Source organism: Gopherus flavomarginatus, chromosome 4 (genome assembly GCF_025201925.1).
Source record: "Gopherus flavomarginatus isolate rGopFla2 chromosome 4, rGopFla2.mat.asm, whole genome shotgun sequence".
NCBI classification, from domain to species: Eukaryota; Metazoa; Chordata; order Testudines; family Testudinidae; genus Gopherus; species Gopherus flavomarginatus.
This window is the reverse complement of record NC_066620.1, coordinates 152,104,852-152,124,352: the sequence shown is the minus strand read 5'-3', so window position 1 is coordinate 152,124,352 and position 19,501 is coordinate 152,104,852. Positions and strand designations below refer to the sequence as shown.

At 48.0% G+C, this 19,501-nt stretch overlaps 1 protein-coding gene across 1 annotated transcript in view; it reads right to left on the bottom strand.

The window, feature by feature from the left end:
- SNAP91 (synaptosome associated protein 91) overlaps positions 1 to 19,501 on the bottom strand; it is a 174,233-nt gene that overhangs the window by 4,348 nt on the left and 150,384 nt on the right. The window contains exons 26-29 of the mRNA XM_050950204.1: positions 18,040 to 18,151; positions 8,358 to 8,441; positions 8,171 to 8,275; positions 384 to 485 (exon numbers count right to left, since the gene is read on the bottom strand). Coding sequence (XP_050806161.1) covers positions 393 to 485; positions 8,171 to 8,275; positions 8,358 to 8,441; positions 18,040 to 18,151 — 394 coding nt within the window. The 3' untranslated portion in view covers positions 384 to 392. The remainder of the gene's footprint in view (positions 1 to 383; positions 486 to 8,170; positions 8,276 to 8,357; positions 8,442 to 18,039; positions 18,152 to 19,501) is intronic.

The following is a 19,501-nucleotide window of genomic DNA, read 5'->3' as shown; positions in this document are numbered from 1 at the left end:
TGAACTTTAAAAACCAACATATGCACTGCTTTTTTTCAGTTTATAGAGTATATGAGATTACAGTTTAAGAAAATATTTTCTTAGCAAATTAAGGCACATATTGTGAATAAATATACTGTTACCAGTTTATTCTGTTTGTTAAATAGAATGGCATGGAGAAGTAGTTATGATTTAAACTTATCTTGCATCCTGAAAAAAAACTTTTAAAAAGGGCTTTAACTTGATTGCTTTAACTTGTACCTCCTGGATCTCATTCACAGTTCTATTTTTCTACAAATAGTTGCAGGTTCTTACTCAAACTTAAAGGGAGTGGTACGCTTGTAGTAACGTTTTATATGTTGTACTAGTTAACCCGGGTAAGTTCAAAGTCAGTCACAGAATACCTTAATTGTTTACAAGAAATCCTTGATGTTAAGATCTGCTAATGGGTCCTTTGTTGGAGGTTTCTTGGGACTCTGAGTGGCAGGTGTAGGGCTTGGAGACAGCTGGCAAAACAGAAACCAGCCAAGGAAAGCAGAAAAAGAAAGGAGACAGATGCACAAGCATTAGACAGATTCTACACAACAAGCACATTACAAACATGCAAAAAGTTAGAGTTCTTGATTTATGGGCTTAACAGTATCTTCTCTGTCATCTCTTGTTTGACTCCTGTGTTTAATTTCAAAATACAGTTAATATGAAGTGACAGTGCTTAGCAGACATTTTAATTCAAGACAAAACAAGGTGTCCTGGTTTTCTAAGTAACCTACTAGTCATATTTGGCAGCAGTGAATATTCTGCTTGTAGTAAGATGAGGCCCTGAAACAAACTCTTATCAGAGGCCCAGTATGAGGCCTAAGGCATGAACTAAGGTAATGGTCAAGACTTTGCTAACAAAGCAAAAAGTTAAGCTGTGAGCCAGAGGCAGCCCCTGCTCATAGAAGCTGGCAAGGAAAGGGCTGATGCTGCAAAAAGAGACATCCCTAAAAGGTACTGGACACCAGATATCAGAACATTCACATACTTGTACATTCCACACAGATATCAAGGAACAAGCTGACCCATCCCAATGGCAGGGCCAAAAGGGTAATATGATGGATAGAGTTGTTTTGTTTGAACCAACATGTACAAGGTGAGAGGCGGCACCTTACTTCGTAGTGGGGTTGTAACTTGCTACGTAGAGGGGTTGTACCTCAATACGTCAGGAGTGATGTGTAACTTGTTTGTACCTGTGTATAAGAATGCACCCTTGAGTGGATCTCTTTGTCTGGCCTAGGAGGCAGTGGAAAGTCCTGCCACTGACTGAGCTGGTCCATTGTCAAGGAGCATATATGTACTAGCTAGTGGCACCTTAGCAACACTGTGGATATCTAATCCAGGGAGCTGGAGACTGTTTCTCTTTGACAATAAACCAGGCCCAGGTGCCTTTGTACCTTACAAGAGTCTGTGGTCATTGGGGGTTCTCTCAGGGTCTGCTGTGTCAGCTATCTGCAGCACACAGAGGGAACATGCACGCAGTCGACTGATATCAACAATGAACACAGAAGAAGAGCATCACACTGGTAGCATCTGATGACACTGCTCAGTGTACCCATTAAATGATAAGGGAGTTTAGAGAGCATGTCAATGCCTAATACACTTTCCCAAGCAGATTAGAATTTCTCTAACTAGATAGTTGAGAATTGTTTGGAGCACTAACCTGGTAAGAAAGCAATTTAACTGATATTTTGTGGCAACAGTTTAACATCAATATACGGAATACACAATATATTTTTGCAGAATAACTTAGTTTTCACTGGCATAAAGCAATCTGCAGTCAAAAGGAAAACCCAAATATACAGTAGGCCAAGCTACAGTATACACAATATTAAACACATAAAACTACATCAAAAGAACACGATTAAAGTTGTGAAGACAAGCACTCAAAAGTTAAGAAATACGAGAATTAAGGTTCCATAGACAACCTTAATTTTGGCTCCCTTAGACTGGATCATAATGCATATGCATGGGGTGTATGGGGTTGTCAGGGAGGGGTAGTACCTCTGATGGGGGAGCAGTCATACTCCTAGGAGTAGCTCATCCACTTTGGTCCCCACTTGACACCCAGCTCTCACCTGTGGCTCCAAGTAGCTGTCAGCATGCGACAGCGGCCACACCCCGGAAACCATCTCGACTGGAGGACTAAACCAGGTGAGGGTAGCCAATGAGTCTGAGACCCTCGGTGAGTTAGGGCCTGTCTACCCATTGCATGCGAAGGCTGGATCTGGCTGACTGAGGAAACCTGGTTCAATGGTCAGGAAGGCGGTGACAGCAAGCATTGTGGAATGCTCAAGAGCGCGACAAGACACGTAGGCATCCTCATCATCCACTGCACCCTGCTCTATCTCCAGCTGTCTCGACTCTTGTCCTGCCACTGGATACAGAAAGGAACTGGGGAGAGAGAGAGGTTGACGTCATGCAACTCTCCCTTACTTTAATACAATTCACGCGCAAGTCTCGACATCATATCATATCACATCATATCAAGTCCTGTGGTGATGGGCAAGCGACGAAGCAGCAGGTGTGGATACACTGGGAGCTGTAGCCACGGACCTGCACACAGACGTCTCAGGTATAATGGTCGTTCCTCACTGACCGAAGCAGCAGTGGAGCTCAGCATCTTCTTGAGCGACTGAGCAGCCCTATTCAGGATTGCACTCCTCACCTCCGTAGAATGACGAGGAGGCTAGAAAAGGGGCCCTAAACATTGCTTGCTTCACCTTACCCTGGCCAGCATCCGCGGGGATCCCATAAAAGCGGTCGAACAAAAACAAAAAACTTAGTGACACTGATCACCATTGGCACATGGAATGTGCGCACGCTACTGGACAACATCACGGCAGACAGACTGGAGAGAAGAACAGCACTTGTCACCAGAAAGCTTGCATGCTACAACATTGACATTGCAGCCCTTAGCGAAACTCGCCTTGCTAATGAAGGACAGCTGTCCGAGTCAGGCGGAGGCTATACATTCTTCTGGAATGGCCGCAGCAGTGATGAGCGTCACGAATCTGGAGTTGGCTTCACCATCAAGAATCATGTTCAGAAACTTTCCAGTCCCTCCAAGGGTGTGAATGACCAACTCATGACAATGCAGCTTCCGCTTCAAAAAGGAAAAACTACTTTGATCAGCACATATGTTCCCATAATGACCAACCCAGAGGATAAATTCTATGAAGAACTAGATGCTCTGCTATCATCAGTGCACCGCACAGACAAGCTGATCCTGCTTGGCGATTTTAACACAAGAGTTGGATGCGATGCTGCAGCCTGGGAAGGAGTCATCAGGAAAAATAGAGTGGGAAAGTTTAACAGCAATGGCCTGTTACTGCTGAAAACTTGTGCAGCACATGACCTTCTGATCACCAATACGGTCTTCCACCTCCCTACCCATAACAGGACTTCGTGGATGCATCCCTGTTCCAAGCACTGGCATCTGACCGACTATGTCATCATCAGGAGAAGGGACAGACAAGATGTCAGGGTTACAAAAGCTATGTGCAGCGCTGACTGTTGGACGGGTCACAGGCTCATAGCATCCAAAGTGAAGCTCCGTATCATGCCGAAGAGACGACCACAAGGCTGTAAGGCTCTCAAAAAGATCAACGTGTCGAAGCTGAAGAACAGCTGCATCAATGAAAATCTAGCGGAAGACCTAGAGAACGAGCTTGCTGATCTTTGTATTGAGGATGACGCTGAGAAAGACTGGGAGTGATTCCGCAACACCGTCCATACCTTTGGTGCAGCTATATTGGGGCCCTCCACAAGCAGGCGGCAAGACTGATTTGACAAAAATGATGCAGAAATCCAGGCCTTACTTGCTGAGAAGCACCGCCTGCATCGTGCATATCAGAACGACCCATCCTCAGCGGCAAAGACGACTGCCTTTATCAATACTCGCAGAACAGTACAGAACTGACTGCGCAAAATGTGGGACTAGTGGCTGAGCGCCAAAGCAGATGAAATACAAGCGTATATGGACAGGAACGAATATAAGCAGTTCTATGAAGCCCTCAACACACACTATGGTCCACAGTCTTCTGGGAGCTTTCCCCTCCTGACCTCTGATGGCACTGTGCTCCTTACAGAGAAGACTCAGATTCTCCAGAGATGGGCTGAACATTTTGAAGCAGTTCTCAACTGCCCCTCAGTCATCAATGAGGAGGCCATTGACAAGATGCCCCAGGTTGCAGTCAATGACTCCATGGATGCTTCATCAGAAAAGGACAAAGTGAAGAAAGCCATCAACCAGCTGTCAAGTGGCAAAGCCCCAGGGTCAAATGCCATACCAGCAGAGGTGTACAAAGTCGGTGGACCTGTGCTGCTATGGAAACTCACTGAGCTGTTTCAGTCCTTCTGGAAGCAGGGATCCATTCCACAGGAATTTAGAGACGCGTCCATCGTGCACCTCTATAAGAGGAAGGGCAATCGCCAGGTATGCGACAATCACCGTGGAATCTCGCTGCTCTCTACATCAGGGAAAGTTCTTGCACGAATTACGTTGAACCAATTGATCACTCACCTGGAGCAGGGCTTACTGCCAGAATCACAGTTTGGCTTCCGCAAGGGACGTGGGACTATTGACATGATCTTCGCTGTGCGTCAGCTACAGGAGAAATGTCAAGAGCAAAATCGTGAACTCTACATAACTTTTGTGGACCTCACGAAAGCGTTCGACTCTGTCAGTTGCCAGGGCCTGTGGAGGATCATGTTGAAATTTGGCTGTCCAGACAGATTCATGCGAATGGTACATCAATTTCATCACGGTATGATGGCTCGTGTCCTGGATGATGGTGAAACATCTGAGGCCTTCCCAGTCACCAACGGCATCAAGCAAGGGTGTGTTTTAGCATCCACTTTGTTCAGCATGATATTCTCTGCCACTCTGACTGATGCCTTTCAACACTGCACTGAAGGGGTAGGCCTGAAGTACAGAACTGACTGGAAACTATTCAATCTGAGGCGACTGCGTGCCATCACCAAGGTGAAGGAAACTGTACTTCGAGACTCTCTTTGCCGATGATTGTGCTCTGAATGCTAGTACAGAGCCAGAAATGCAAGTCAGTATGGACAAGTTTTCATCTGCATGCAACAACTTCGGTCTCACCATTAACATCAAGACGACTGAGGTCATGCACCAGCCAGCTCCCCACACTCCGTACTCAGAACCGTCCATCACTGTAAATCGACAGAGACTTCAGGCAGTGGACCACTTCATGTACTTGGGCAGTACCCTTTCCTGAGCAGTGTCAATTGATGAAGAAGTGAACTGCAGAATTGCTAAAGCCAGCTCTGCATTTGGCTGATTGCGCTCCAACGTCTGGGAACGTCGAGGGATCAGCCTACCAATGAAGCTGAAGGTCTACCGAGCAGTGGTGCTTCCAACTCTGCTGTACGCCTGAGAGACGTGGACTGTCTATCGGAGTCATGCACGAAGGCTCAATCACTTCCACATTTCCTGTCGGCGAAAGCTTCTAAAAATCAGATGGCAGGACAAAGTGCCCGATGCTGAAGTCCTTACCAGAGCCAGTCTGCCATCAGTTCACACACTGCTGATGAGAGCCCAGACCAGAAGGGCTGGACATGTCGTGAGAATGTCAGACAAGCGCATTCCTAAACATCTTTTCTACGGACAACTCACCCAGGGAAAGTGCTCCCATGGAGGACAAAAGAAGTGGTTCAAGGACACGCTGAAGACCTCTCTGAAGTCCCTCGAGATCAACACCGCCACATAGGAAACCCTCGCACTGAACTGTCCAGCATGGCGCAGCCTCATTCACACAGGCAGCAATACCTCTGAGGCGAGGCGTACTGCTGAGGCTGAAAGAAAGCGTGAGCTGCGCAAGTGCAGAGCTGTCCACACATCAACAACAGTGCCATCACGTCTGCCTGACATGTGATAGGACGTTCCACGCCCGAATCGGACTGATCAGTCATCTTTGGACACAAAGAGCCCAGTCATAGAACGAATGAGTTGTTGAGGTCTTGATCAACGACGATGGACGAACATCAATGCATATGCACAATTACTTGATCCCATATTATGTTTTCCACAGGACCTATACATCATTCAATGCACAGGATGGACAATGCTCATTTAATGAGCTACTATTCAATATTTTGTTTTTTCCTCACTTCTCAAAGTGGGGCCCGTGCCTTGTTTATGGCACACTATTTCAAAGCCCGATTCTGAAGACAGAATTAATTTCCTCATAGGCTTGTATCTATAGTGCTCAGCGTAGTTTGTGGGTGCTTCCAGCATTCATGAATTTATTTTTAACACTATTATGAGGTGAGGAGGGGTTATCCCCATTCTACAGTTCAGAAACTGAGGGACAGAGAGATTAAGGTCCAAAGTTTCCATTAATTTTGGTTGCCCAACTTGACACCCCAGGACCGGATTTTTCAGAGTATTGTGCATTATATAGCGCTTTATATGCTCTGTCATCAGTGTAACTGAAGTCAGTGGAAGCAGTGCTTTGCTCAGCACTTCTGCAAATCAGACCCCAGGGTGTCAAGTCAGGCACTCAGTAAATGAAAAGCACACAATTAATGTGACCACCTGAGAGAAGTTTGGTTTAAGTGGACTTGCTATGCATCCCATAGGAACTCTATGGCAGAGGCAGAGATAGAAACCAATTTCCCAAAGCAGCATTCAACTGCCTTGGACCATGAGACTTTCCTTTCTTTTCCTGCAGTCCCCTACCTCATTCACTACACATTCCCCAGCTTTAGCAACAAATGAAGCAGGTATCCTACAGCCAACAGCATTCCCTCCCTACATAACCCTTATTCATCCCCAGAGAAAGTCCATTCTGTACCCTGAATGAGATAGGATCATGTGGAATTTTTCAGTATTGTTTCAAACGTTTATAACTTGGCCAAATTTGGATACATTTTCACAGGGACATCAAAAGACACATCCCTTACAAAGGCCATCACTCTTGCATAATTTCTCAAATCTCTGTTTCAAAGTGGGGGTGGAGGGGAAAGAGGGAGCCAGGACTTATCAAGGAAATGATTGCCGGAATTTAACATTAGTGAAAAACATTTTTCATTAGTCTTATTCTTGGCAATGACTGAACTGTTTTGGGAAGCTTCTGCCAAAACATTTCAACTGGAAGACAACACTCAGCATGGTAAATTTCACCTCAAACAATTAAACTTCGGCAAAAAAAGTTATAAGCAACTGAAAACAGGAAGTGTCAGACTACTGTATTTGGCAGTGCTACCAGTCTCACCTCTAGTACACACTTTTCTTTGTCTCTCGTATACCATATACTCTTCCTTTAAATTATACCAGAAGTACAATGCAACCTGACTGAGCGAATATCCAAGGTCATAACTTTAACAGAATACATCTTACGGATGTCTCACAACTGTCACTGTAGGTGGTCTGTAGTGTCATTATACTATTTTTTTATACAAAGCAATACAGCCACAACTGATATATTTTAAAACACCACAATAACATTGGTAATAATTTGTGATACTTCACACCTGCATTTCCCAACCAGCATCGGGGCCCCTTTGTGCTAGGCACTGTATATAAAGAAAGAAATATAGCATTCCACCTAGGGCCTAATGTTCCTAAATGACAGTTTGTCCAAAGCAGGCAAGGAACGGGATTGATGCAGAGCATTTTAGATCAAGAGCATCTCAAGTTATTCTCTAGCAAATGCTTCCAATAACACTACTCTCTATGTCTGGCAGTGACCCACCTATCCCCAACCTGTTTAAGTGAGAGCCACTGAAATAGGAAGCCTTTAAGGGAAGGTGTAATACTTGGATGGGGGAGCCTTTACAAATCCATCTCTTCATTCTCACTGAAGATAGCTCAATGCCCAACTTTTCTGTTTGGGCAAAGAAAAGAGTATCATGCATATAAAGGGACATTTTCATGTGATTTATTCTCATAAAGGCTACATACACTTCAGTGGAGTTAAAAGCCAACACAATCAAGTTCTCCTTTATCATATACTCAGAGCTGTATCTAGATAGCATTTAAAACCAAGTTTCCAGCCAGGGTTTAGTAGGAGGAAAAGCTTACACAACAAACGGCTGTATAAGTGGCATTGCATTCCATGCCCCCAAAACCCTATTTCTACTTTAAAACTTACATTTAATTATTTTAAATATATACAGGACTTACTTGTGCACCAGGTCCAGATGCAACTCCGAATGGTGGCCTCATCATAGGTTGTCCATACATAACTGGCGGCTGAGGCATCATGGATACACTTGGTCCAGAAGGAGGCTGCAAAATTAAGAAGTTAAAAAGATATAAGGTTGCTAAAATTGATTAGGAAGAGTTATTTATGAAGAAAAATATCATTCACCATTCCAAATCCTGATCCTGGCTGTGCAACTGGGGGGACACCTGAGGCAGGAGGAATACCACTTGCTGGAGGCACAGTTCCAGTCTAAAATTTAAAAAAAAACCAAACACAGAGATGGGAATTCCTATAAATACAACTGCAATTACATAGACTCAAAGTGGGGAAAAGTCTTATTGTATTTCAAGATAAAAAATGTCAGAACTATTGTGCTACATATTGTTAGGTAACAGAGGTTGCCCAAATTGCACCGCAGAGTCACCTCTACGGTAATTCAGCCATTTTAATTCTCAAAAAACAATGAGAACTGCTCATTTGAAACTTCAAAATTTGGTTTCTAGAGAAGTATATCAGTGTCAATGATATTAAACTTTAGATATTTACGTCTTACTAGGATTTGCATGGTATGTTCTGCTCTACAGATAGAATTCTTAATTCTGAAAACAGCTTCAATATATTATCCATGTCTTAATCTAATACAACTTGAAAATGACTGCAAGGGAAATCTTCTGTACAGAACTGCAACAATACTTCCCATTTATCTTCTTCCCACCCGATAACACTTTTCAAATATGTTAAGGGTTGTTATAAAGAGGATAGTGATCAATTGTTCTCAATGTCCACTGAAGGTAGGACAAGTAACAGGCTTAAAACTGCAGCAAGGGAGATTTAGGTCATATTAAGAAAGGCTTTCTAACTGTAAGGATAGATAAGTGCTTGGACAGGCTTCCAAGGGAGGTTGTGGAATCCCTATCATTGGGCATTTAAGAACAAAGTTAGGCAAACACTTGTGAGGCATAGTTTAACTATACTTGGCCTTGCCTCAGCACGGAGGGAGAACTAGATAACCTCTCAAGGTACTGTCTAGCCCACATTTCTATGATGCTACATCAACCACCAATCACGGGTGCTACTCCAAACAAAATGAATTATGAAGACCTTTTAGAACGTGTCACACAATCCCAGATGTATTATGTTTATCTTGATCCAAGATGAGCAACAAAGCAACCTACAGATCCTGGTCAATTAATTACTGTGATGGATTAGTGTATGTCTGTATGTGTGTCTATCAGTCTGCAACCTCCATTTTCTTTTGTGTACACCATTTTGATTATAAATAGTGCTGCACCTTCACTTTTGCCTTTTAGCCTCTATAGTTGAGTAGAATACCCAAGAAAGATGTTGGCACAAAATCTGTGTGCTCATTGGTGGAGAGCTTACTATGGAGAGCTTTTAAGAGTCATTATTAACCTGGATGGTCTTCCATTCAATGGAAACATTCTAGAACAATGAGCTGACTGCAGATCAAGGGAGTTAGAGTCTCTAGTTCGGGGACCAAACAACCAATCACCTGACAAGGGACCTGAAGACAAGAGACTTGGGGGAGGAGGGCGTTTACCTGATATAGAGGGTTAAAACAAGTATTGCTCTTAGCAGGGGCTCTCTCATCACCCAGGACAAAAAGGTATGGCTGGGAAGAAGAAAGGAGGGGCCTGAAATTCTGAAAGGACTGATGAAAACCCAAAGGACTCCCAGAGTGGTGAGGGCAGGGGAGGAAGGGATTTGCATGCAGCTGTTACTTTCCATAGACCTTTACCCATTGTGCTTTGTCTATGAGTAAAATGTAACTTGTTTAGAAATTCCTTTGTAAGGTCTGACTCTTAGTTAGTTTGCTCTAACTGCTGTAACACTTGCTTTAACTGTCACAGAATCCCTAAAGGGTTAAACAGTAATCTAGTTTCAGTTGAACTCTGAGGAGCATCAAGAATTACTGGGGATGCTTGGTAGAGCTAGCACTAGCTTCAGGGCCAAAGCAGTTGGACTGTTGTATACTTTCTCAGGAAGGGGTGTGTGTGTGCGCATGTGCATGCATGTACTAACTGGCTTCCAAAGAGTGAAAAACTCTTCAAAAGTCACCACTGCCTTTGAAGTATCCTCCTACAATGGTCCAGAGCATAAGTTTGGCAAATATTTTCACTAAGTCAGGCTTTTGAATGAAAATCAATATGAATATAGGTAGTCTGTTTGAAGACTAGGACTTTTAGATAAGTTTTGATGACTAATTTGTGTCTTTTACTGTTATTGTGCAGTGCCATAGGTACCCTCCATTATAGACACTAGACAACAAATAGTAATAATTTAACTTCTTGAATATTTAAATAAAGTTCAACAGTCCTAGAACTATTAAAGTTCACATAAACAGTAGAAATGGACTTTTATTTTTAAAACAATAGCAGCGATAAGAATTATGTAGCTAACATTACCATGTGAATTTAGTACTCTCAAAAAGTGTCAAGATTGATGCCCTGGACAGAGCCAAAGGACAGACCGCATAAGCAGCAGTTGTTCAAGCTTCCATATTGCTCTGCCAATGTATTTCAATACTGACCTGAAGAGACTTTAACGGTTTCAATCTCCATAGTCATTTCTATGTCACTGGTATCCTTGCTGGCAGAGATTTAATGTTTTTTACAGGCTTTAGACATCAGTGAACTATGAACTCTACCAAAGCCACCCAACTCATTTCACAGAGACCAGTGAATTCCTATCAGATGATAACTACTTTCAGTTACAACCAGTCTAGTCTGGGTTTGAGTGACTGACTAGAAGTGAAGTTCCACATATCATAAATCTCCAGATGCATCCAGCTCCTCAGTTTTTCAGTATCTGCTGGGAACAAGGATACCCTCAAACAACTGTTTTTAACTTGACTTCTATAAAAGAACTTATTACCAAGTTGTTTCTCATGAACGTGTCATCTGGTCACAATGACATGGTCTCAGGCATACAAGAAAAGACGGTTACTCACCTTTGTAACTGTTGTTCTTCGAGATGTGTTGCTCACATCCATTCCAGTTAGGTGTGCGCGCCGCGCGTGCACGTTCGTCGGAAACTTTTTACCCTAGCAACTCCAGTGGGCCGGCAGGTCGCCCCCTGGAGTGGCGCCGCCATGGCGCCCAATATATATCCCTGCCGGCCCGCCCGCTCCTCAGTTCCTTCTTGCCAGCGACTCCGACAGTGGGGAAGGAGGGCGGGTGTGGAATGGATGTGAGCAACACATCTCGAAGAACAGTTACAAAGGTGAGTAACCGTCTTTTCTTCTTCGAGTGATTGCTCACATCCATTCCAGTTAGGTGAATCCCAAGCCATACCTAGGCGGTGGGGTCGGAGTGAGAAGTCGCGGCATGGAGCACTGCAGTTCCGAAGGCCGCATCCTCTCTTGACTGCTGGACCAGGGCGTAGTGGGAAGCAAAGGTGTGGACCGATGACCAGGTCGCTGCCCGACAGATTTCCTGGATGGGCACACGGGCGAGGAAAGCCAGCGACGACACCTGCGCCCTGGTAGAATGCGCAGTCACACGGCCCGTAGGGACACGGGCCAAGTCATAACAGGTCCTGATGCAGGACGTTACCCAAGAGGATAACCTCTGGGAGGAGATAGGAAGCCCTTTCATGCGGTCCGCTACTGCCACGAAAAGCTGGGGGGATTTGCGGAAGGGCTTGGTCCTCTCCACGTAGAACGCGAGAGCCCTACGGACATCAAGCGAGTGGAGCTGCTGCTCCCTGCCTGAGGAGTGAGGTTTCGGGGAAAAAACCGGGAGGAATATCTCTTGGTTGACGTGGAAGGCTGAGACCACCTTGGGGAGAAAGGCAGGGTGTGGTCTCAGTTGCACCTTGTCCTTGTGGAAGACCGTATATGGGGGGTCTACCACAAGAGCCCGGAGCTCCGACACCCGTCTAGCTGAGGTGATAGCTACTAGAAAGGCAGTCTTCCAAGAGAGGTATAGCAGGGAGCAAGTAGCTAACGGCTCAAAGGGGGGTCCCATGAGCCGGGACAACACCAGGTTAAGATCCCAGGTTGGAGCAGGGGGACGGACGTTAGGGTATAAACGTTCCAGCCCCTTAAGGAATCTAGACACCGTTGGGTGAGAAAAAACAGAGCGACCATCCGCACCCGGGTGAAAGGTGGAGATAGCTGCTAGGTGGACTCGCAACGACGATATGGCCAGACCTTGCCCTTTGAGGGACCAAACGTAGTCTAAGATGTCGGCTACCGAAACTTCCATAGGGCGGAGATTTCTCTCCACGCACCAACAGGAGAAGCATTTCCATTTGGCCGAATATGTCGCTCTCGTGGACGGCTTCCTGCTGCCCAAGAGCACCTCCCTCACCGGCGTGGAGCAGCGCAGCTCAGAGCCAGTCAGCCACGCAGGAGCCATGCCGCTAGGTGCAGCGACTGCAGGTCCGGGTGACAGAGGGTCCCGTGCTCCTGGGTAATCAGGTCCGGATGAAGGGGCAGGGGAACTGGGTCGGCTATGGTCAGGTCCAGCAGCATGGGGTACCAGTGCTGTCTGGGCCATGCCGGGGCTACCATGATGACGTGAGCCCTGTCCCTGCGCACCTTCAGAAGGACCCTGTGGACCAGAGGGAATGGGGGAAACGCATAGTACAGGTGGGTCGACCACTGAATGAGGAAGGCATCCGCTATCGACCCGGGCTCCCTGCCCTGAAAGGAGCAGAACGCTTGGCACTTCCTGTTCCCCTTGGACGCGAATAGGTCCACCTGGGGATAACCCCACCTCCGGAAGATGGAGAGGGCGACGTCCGGGCGAAGGGACCACTCGTGCGACAGGAAGGATCTGCTCAATCGATCCGCCAGCGTATTCCGTACTCCGGGGAGGAAGGAAGCCATGAGGTGAATGGAGTGGGCTACACAAAAGTCCCAGAGTCGTATCGCCTCGTGGCACAGGGGGGAGGATCTGGTGCCGCCCTGCTTGTTGATATAATACATGGTCGTCGTGTTGTCGGTGAACACCGCGACACAGCGACCCTGAAGCTGATGACAGAACGTTTGACAAGCAAGGCGGACCGCTCTCAACTCCCGCAGGTTGATGTGTAGCCCCACCTCCTCCTGGGACCACAGGCCCTGCGTTCTCAGGGTCCCCAGGTGGGCCCCCCAGCCCAGATCTGAGGCATCCGTTGTTAGGGACACCGAGGGCTGAGGTGGGTGGAAAGGGAGACCCGCACATAACACGGACTGGTCTAGCCACCAGCCGAGAGAATCTAATACCCTCTGGGGGATTGTGATTAACATATCTAGCGGCTGTCTTGTCGGCCTGTAATGATTGATGAGCCACAACTGGAGGGGCCTCATGCGGAGCCGAGCGTAACCGGTCACAAAGGTGCAAGCCGCCATGTGGCCTAACAGGGTTAGACATGTCCGCACTGACATCAAGGGGGCTGTCCGCAGTCGTTGAACGATCGCCGACAAGGCCTGGAACCGCTGCAATGGCAGCAAGGCCCTGCCCACAGTGGCGTCCAGGACGGCCCCGATGAATTCCACCCTCTGTGTGGGAATGAGGGTGGACTTGTCCGTGTTTACTAAGAGGCCCAGAGTGGCGAACATGCCGGTGATCACGCGGACATGGCTGCAGACTTGTTGTTCCGACGTGCCCCGAATCAACCAATCGTCCAGATAAGGAAACACGTGGATACGATTGCGCCGAAGATGCGCCACAACAACTGCCATGCATTTTGTAAACACCCTCGGGGCCGTGGACAGGCCGAATGGGAGGACTGCAAATTGATAATGAAGAGGGCCCACCACGAAGCGAAGGAAACGTCTGTGGCGTGGCCAAATGGCAATGTGAAAATACGCGTCCTGCATGTCGAGGGCGGCGTACCAGTCTCCCGGATCCAGGGATGGGATAATGGTCCCCAGGGATACCATGCGGAACTTCAACTTCACCAGGTACTTGTTGAGTTCTCGCAGGTCGAGGATAGGCCTGAGGCCCCCCTTGGCCTTGGGGATCAGAAAGTAGCGGGAATAAAACCCCTTGCCTTTCTCGTTCTCCGGCACTGCCTCTATAGCTCCTTTGCCGAGGAGCGTCTGCACCTCCTGTCGAAGGAATTGCTCATGAGAGGGGTCCCTGAAGAGGGACGAGGAAGGGGGTCGGGAAGGAGGAAATGAAACAAACTGCAGGCGGTATCCTGTCTGCACCGTGCTTAAGACCCAGCGGTCCGATGTTATTTGGGACCACGCCGGGAGGAAAAACGAAAGGCGGTTGGAAAACGGGGGGGAAGGATCCATTGGGGAAACTGTTACTGCGCCCTCGGGCGCACCTTCAAAATGAAGGCTTAGGTCCAGGCGGGGGCTTAGAGGAGCCTTGGTTCTGCCCCCCTTGGTTCCCCGAATGCCTGCGCCTTCCATTCCTGCCGCGGCGCCTGTTAAGGTCCTGCCGCTGGCGGAACTGGGAATACGGCCTGCGCTGTTGTTGTTGCTGTGGCCGGAAGGGTCTGCGTTGCGTCACGGGTGTGTGCATCCCGAGGGACCGCATAATGACTCGGTTATCTTTCAGACTCTTGAGTCTGGGGTCTGTCTTTTCAGAGAACAAGCCCTGGCCTTCGAAAGGAAGGTCCTGTATAGTATGCTGGAGCTCCGGCGGAAGGCCGGAAACCTGCAGCCAGGAGATGCGACGCATCGTTACTCCCGACGCGAGGGTACGGGCAGCCGAGTCTGCAGCGTCCAAAGAGGCTTGCAAGGACGTGCGTGCGACCTTCTTGCCTTCATCCAAGATGGCCGCAAACTCTTGGCGAGCATCTTGTGGCAGCAGCTCCTTGAATTTGTCTGCTGCCACCCAGGAGTTGAAGGCGTATCTGCTCAGTAGGGCTTGCTGGTTGGAGACCCTGAGCTGCAGCGCCCCAGCCGAGTACACCTTACGGCCGAGGAGGTCCATCCGCCTGGCCTCTCTGGATTTGGGGGCTGGGGCCTCTTGGCCATGACGCTCCTTATCGTTCACTGATTGAACCACCAGTGAACACGGAGTCGGGTGCACATGGAGGTACTCGTAGCCCTTAGAAGGAGCCATGTACTTCCTCTCGACGCCCTTCGCAGTAGGAGGGATGGAGGCCGGAGACTGCCAGATGGTGTTGGCATTGACCTGCATGGTTCGTATGAAGGGTAGGGCGACCCTGGTGGGAGCATCTGCTGAGAGGATGGTGACAATTGGATCCTCTATCTCCGAGACCTCCTCGGCTTGCAGACTCAGATTTTGAGCTACTCGCCTGAGGAGGTCTTGGTGCGCCCTGAGATCCAGCGGGGGGGGGCTGTTGGAGGAGGTACCAGCCACCGCTTCATCCGGGGAGGAGGATGAGGAGACCCCCGGCAAGAGAGTGTCTAACGGTGGGTCTCCTTCGGCCCTCGCCTCTGCCTCAGGAGCCAAAGCGGAGTCTTGTTGCTTAGACCCTTCCTCCCCGTCCGGGGAGGGAGGGGGGCGAGACAACGAGGCTTCAGGTGCCCTGCGCTCCGCAGTCGCCGGCCTAGCAGGGAGCTGTTGGGGGCCCTGGGCCTGATGGTATGCCCAGGGTGTCCAGAATTCCCATTGTTGCGGGCCTTGGTCCTGCTGTGGCGGATCGCTGAACAGCGCCGCCTGCCGGTCGGTGCCCAGCGCATACCCGCTGTCCGCTTGTGAAGATACGGACGGCTGTCTAGAGGGCCATGGCGGGGCTGACCCTGGATGGTAAGGGTCTGCGCGGGTCGGCACGGACGATCTTCTCGGTGCCGGGAACCGGTGCCGGGAGTCATATCGGTGCCGGGATCGGGACCGGGACCGGGTTCTGTCACGGTGCCGGGATCTGGACCGGTACCGGGCGCCGCTTCGGTGCCGGGACCGGGACCTGCCACCAGCTCGGTGCCGGGAGGTCGACCGGGACCGGGACCTGCCACCAGCTCGGTGCCGGGAGGTCGACAGGTGCGGCGAGTAACGTCGGGACCGGCTCCTGGAATCGCTGTGCCGGTATCGGCGGCTGGAGTCCGACCGCGATCGTCTTGATGTCGACCGGCGCCGCGAGTGCGACCGGTACCGCTGAGGGGAGCGGTGCCGGGACTGCGAGCGGCGGCGGGATCTGGAGCGACCGTGGCGTCGGGACCTGGATCGTGAACGTGAGTCCCGAGACGGTGCCGACATCATGGGCTTGCCTCTGGACACGACCCGCACCGGAGGTACCGGGGGTGGCAGCTGAGTGGGCTCAGTCAGGGCTATGAGGTCCCGAGCCGAGGCGAAGGTCTCCGGTGTGGATGGGACCACTATCTCAACCCCAGATCTCATGGGGGAGCTCGGCGGCACCGGACTCGACGGACCCGCCGGGCCCGGAGTCGACGGTGCCGGCGGCGCCGCGGCCGATGTTGAGGCCGGGCGCTCCAGTCGGGTCTGCCTGGCCGGAGTAGCAGACTTCGACGGCCTTGGCTCTGTCCCCGGTGCCGGAGAAGGTCGGTGCCGGGGAGTCTTCTCGGTGCCGGTGCGATCCGGTGCCGGCGCTGAGATCACGGCCTGCGAAGCCGCCGGGTCAAGTGCCGCCTCCATAAGGAGAGTTCGGAGTCTTTGATCCCTCTCCTTCTTTGTCCTTGGCTTAAAAGCCTTGCAGATGCGGCACTTGTCGGATCTGTGCGATTCCCCCAGGCACTTCAGGCACGCGTCGTGGGGATCGCTGGTAGGCATGGGCTTCTTGCAGGCCGCACACTGCTTGAAGCCCGGCGAACCAGGCATGAGCCCGGTGCCGGGTGCCGGGAAGGGCTAAGCCCCCGGCGAAGAACTATTTACAAACTACTTAACTTAACTACTACTATCTACACTTAACAATCTAATTAACAACTACAATAGTACTAGAGATAAACGATAGATAACGAGGAGAGCTAGGGACGTGGAGGACAGCTATGCCGCGCTCCACAGTTCCAACGACCGACACGGCGGTAAGAAGGAACTGAGGAGCGGGCGGGCCGGCAGGGATATATATTGGGCGCCATGGCGGCGCCACTCCAGGGGGCGACCTGCCGGCCCACTGGAGTTGCTAGGGTAAAAAGTTTCCGACGAACGTGCACGCGCAGCGCGCACACCTAACTGGAATGGATGTGAGCAATCACTCGAAGAAGAACAGCTACATTAATATATTAGTGACAATTTCCATCTAACTTTGCCTGCACTACAGTTCTTACAGCTGGCTTAAAGAGCAGTTAGTATTTTCCAGTTTAGTTAAAACAAAACAAAAACAAAAAAACCCTTTGTAAGTACAATTAGTAGAACTTTACAATGAAATTCATTTACATAATAGAATATTGCCCAACCTTTCTGGTAAGAAAAATGTTGAAATAACTTATTAATTGATCAAAATTCTACACCCACATTAAATGGAAGCCAAAACGAAGACTGCAAAAAAAATGCCCCCCCCCTTGCATGAAACATTTTGCTCATAAATTACTAAAAGAAAATACCACACCCTATTGTCTTGGAAATGACTGACCACACTTTCTGGCACATATACACAGATCCTGAGCAGGTGTAGGTCTGTGTAGTTCGAATGACATCAATTCCATGATGCTGATTTACATCAGCTAAAGATCTGGCCCAAAGACATTGGTAGTCTCAAATCATCATTAGTCACATTGTCATACAAGATACCACAGTATTTCTCTACATTTAGAGACAATTAAAGGTATCTCTGATATCACAGCATGTTTAACAGTTGGCTAATGTTGACTAATAGTCACAGTTGTATAGACACAGTCCACCAGAAAACATAGGGAAGACCACCAGTTTATGTACACAATAGTAATAATTTGTTCCTATTTCATCATCACTTGAGTGGGTCCTGGACATGAAGTGCTAGGACTAATTACTGAACTACATACCAAGGGACCAGCTGGAGGAACACCAGTTGACCATGTTGCAGGTGCTACTTTTGGTTGCCAGTTAGCTCCTCCTGTTAACTTCTTTTCTCCAGCATTCCACTGAAGGTCTCCCCTAATAAGGATTCAAATGCAGAAGCAGAGATAAGGAAGAATAAAGCTGTACACTGAATGTTAAAACTAAGCACTCTGAATGTATATACATTAATTTACATAAGCACTAAACAAAGCTAGCACGTGCATTAGTTTTTGTTATAGGCAACTGAGAAATTCTGAACGCATTTAGCGTGCACATGTGAATAAATTTTCTCCAATCTCAGTGGTGGTCATTAGCTATGGCAACTAAATTGCCAAGTTTATGATAGTCTATATTAAAAGATGAAAACAGAATTAATGGTGTAAGCCTTTAAATCTCATTACCAATGAGTAATTAGTAATATGAGAGAAGGCAAAAACGTTGTTTAGTGCTATATTCACATTCACCTGAACGGTATTATAATCTATAGGGGAGGATACAATTTATATCAAGGCAAAAAGTGAGGGATTGGCACTGCTTATTCAACTGTTGATAAAGGCATTTCACAGTTAAGAATCTTGTTCAGAAAGCTGCAGCAGAAGAAAAGGACGGCTTTTCCCTTCAGAACAGTCAAGTTGCAGCATACAAGATCTATAAAAAAAATTCATAGAAAAGGGAAGAATTTTTTCACCCCTTCTAGATGCAGAACAACTATTAGTAAGGCGTAGCCAAACATTAGATGTTTTAACAAAAGCCTGCAGAAAAAACAACAGGATTTGAGGCACATGACAAACCAATGGCACCTCAAACCTGGACAGTGTTGGAATGCCCCACCTTCCAACCCCAAACCAGTTAAAAAGGTAAAACTCAGAGTGAAGATTTTGAGAGAGACATGCTCTACAGATGTAAGGCTTGTTTGTTGGGACAAGTGAGAAAGAATCCATTGGAAACTTGGGGTGAAATCCTGACCCCACTGAAGTCAACTTGAATTTTGCTTCAGTGGAGGACAGGACTGCACCTTTTGCCAGTAAATTGGGACTGATTTTGTTTTAAAGTGTAACTAAGAAAGTGGGAAAACCAGCTAAGCTAGGAAGAAACAAACCAACCAACCAAACCAAACACTCCCAAAAAACCCAACATGGTGGAAAAGATCCAAACAATGATAATTTAAGTAATTTTACATTCTCCTTTTCTCAGAGAAAGAAGACCTTAGCCAAAATACCATGGATTTCCACGCCCCCCCTTAGCTCAGTCTAAGTAGAGGTTGTGAACCAGCTCAGTAGTCAGTGGAGTCGAATAATCACAGAAAATGTATCTAAATATAAAGCTCAGCAAAAAAATAAAAGGAACTGTATAAACTTGGACACTACATCCATTGCAAAATGATATATTTCATGTCGTTTAAGAACTGAAACTTGTCCCTAGTTACCCTGCCACTGGTGTCGTTTT